At 51.4% G+C, this 1674-nt stretch overlaps 1 protein-coding gene across 1 annotated transcript; it reads left to right on the forward strand.

Moving 5' to 3' along the window:
• Positions 1-7: 7 nt before the first annotated feature.
• On the forward strand, positions 8-852 carry B3GALT6 (UDP-Gal:betaGal beta 1,3-galactosyltransferase polypeptide 6; the record flags this gene model as incomplete). Its single annotated transcript, XM_010005164.1, has 1 exon — positions 8-852. A coding segment is annotated over one exon (678 nt), but the record flags the coding sequence as incomplete, so codon positions are not given.
• Positions 853-1674: the final 822 nt, after the last annotated feature.

The following is a 1674-nucleotide window of genomic DNA, read 5'->3' on the forward strand; positions in this document are numbered from 1 at the left end:
CGGGTTGGGAGCGGAGGAGCTGGGCAGCCTGGAGCTGGAGCAGAGCCGGCACGGGGACCTGCTGCTGCTGCCCGGCCTGCGCGACTCCTACGAGAACCTGACGGCCAAAGTGTTGGCAGCCTACGTCTGGTTGGACCTGCACCTGGATTTCCAGTTCGCCCTGAAGGCTGACGACGATACCTTCGTGCGCTTGGATGTGCTGGTGGACGAGCTGAGGGCCAAGGAGCCGCGTCGCCTCTACTGGGGCTTCTTCTCTGGCCGCGGGAGGGTGAAATCGGGTGGGAAGTGGAAGGAGAGCGCCTGGGTGCTGTGTGACTATTACCTGCCCTACGCCCTGGGGGGGGGTTACGTGATTTCGGCAGACCTGGTGCATTATTTGCGGCTCAGCAGGGACTACCTGAACATGTGGCAGAGCGAGGATGTGTCCCTGGGGGTCTGGCTGGCTCCCATCGATGTGAAGAGGGTGCACGACCCTCGCTTCGACACCGAGTACAAGTCACGGGGTTGCAACAATAAGTACATAGTAACTCATAAGCAGAGCATCGAGGACATGCTGGAAAAGCACCAGACCCTGGCTAAAGAGGGAAAGCTCTGTAAGGAGGAGGTGAAGCTCAGGCTTTCCTACATGTATGACTGGGGAGTGCCTCCCTCACAGTGCTGCCAAAGGAAGGATGGCATCCCCTGAAAGGCTGAGGGAGGAAGAAGGTGGAATGTTGGACTGTGAGCTTGGTTACTGGTACTTGGGGAGGGGAGAATCCCAGTAACTGGGGCTTAAAAAAATTACTCAAAAGATTTTTGCACGATTCACAATCAATGAAACCCTGAAAATCCTAAGAGCTGCTGATGTGCCATGATGTAGAGATGCTTAAAAAAAGAAATAGGTGTCAAAAAGCATGGAGAGGCTCATATGACAGGATTGAGGGCAAATAACAGGTTGCTAAATGTGGGTAGTAAAGAAAATTTGGGGGAGCTAGCTTGGATGAGAGGTTGCTGAGAGATTTTTAGCAGACCCTAAGATTTATTTGCTGAGGATTCAAGGCAGGCCTTTAATGCTGTGAGATTGTGCAAGGAGCATCTGGTGTGTGTTTCTTGGCAAGGAACAAGTGTCAGTTTGGCAAGGTTGGAAGATTCTTAAGGGGCCACAAATCAGTTGCTGTTGCCAGTGGGAAGAAGGTGACTGGTTATTGACACAAGCAGTGAAGAGAACAGTTTTACCTCAGACATTCCTTTAGGGGAGGGGCAGAGTCTGCTCTTTGGGCAGTGCTCAGATTCACAAGAATGGGATTATTTAGACCTTCTGGGTAACTTGTCTGTAAGCTTTGTGTTGTTTTCAGGACCTCTTGTACATAAATGACCTGGCAGCTGTGGAGTGGGTCTGTATTTACAAAGGTGGATGAGTTCTGGTATTTGGCAGGTAGAGAAGATACTATTTTGGGGACAGATGGTTCTGGCCTTCAGTTGTTAGGCATGGGTGGTCTTAGCTCATCCTCCACACTGCCAGTGGAGACAGGCTTTCCCTCTCAACAGTAACCTCACTGACTGTTCCAAGGCCAGACATTGCAGCCTTCAGACTGATGCTGTTTGGGTTACTGCTGTAAAATGTCCATGTCCAGGATGAGATCAGTGGAAGCAGCTCTTTGGAGTTCACCCTCATGAGGGAACCTCAGCTAAGGA

This window comes from Chaetura pelagica, unplaced genomic scaffold, assembly GCF_000747805.2.
Source record: "Chaetura pelagica isolate M959 unplaced genomic scaffold, ChaPel_1.0 scaffold159, whole genome shotgun sequence".
Lineage (NCBI taxonomy): Eukaryota > Metazoa > Chordata > Aves > Apodiformes > Apodidae > Chaetura > Chaetura pelagica.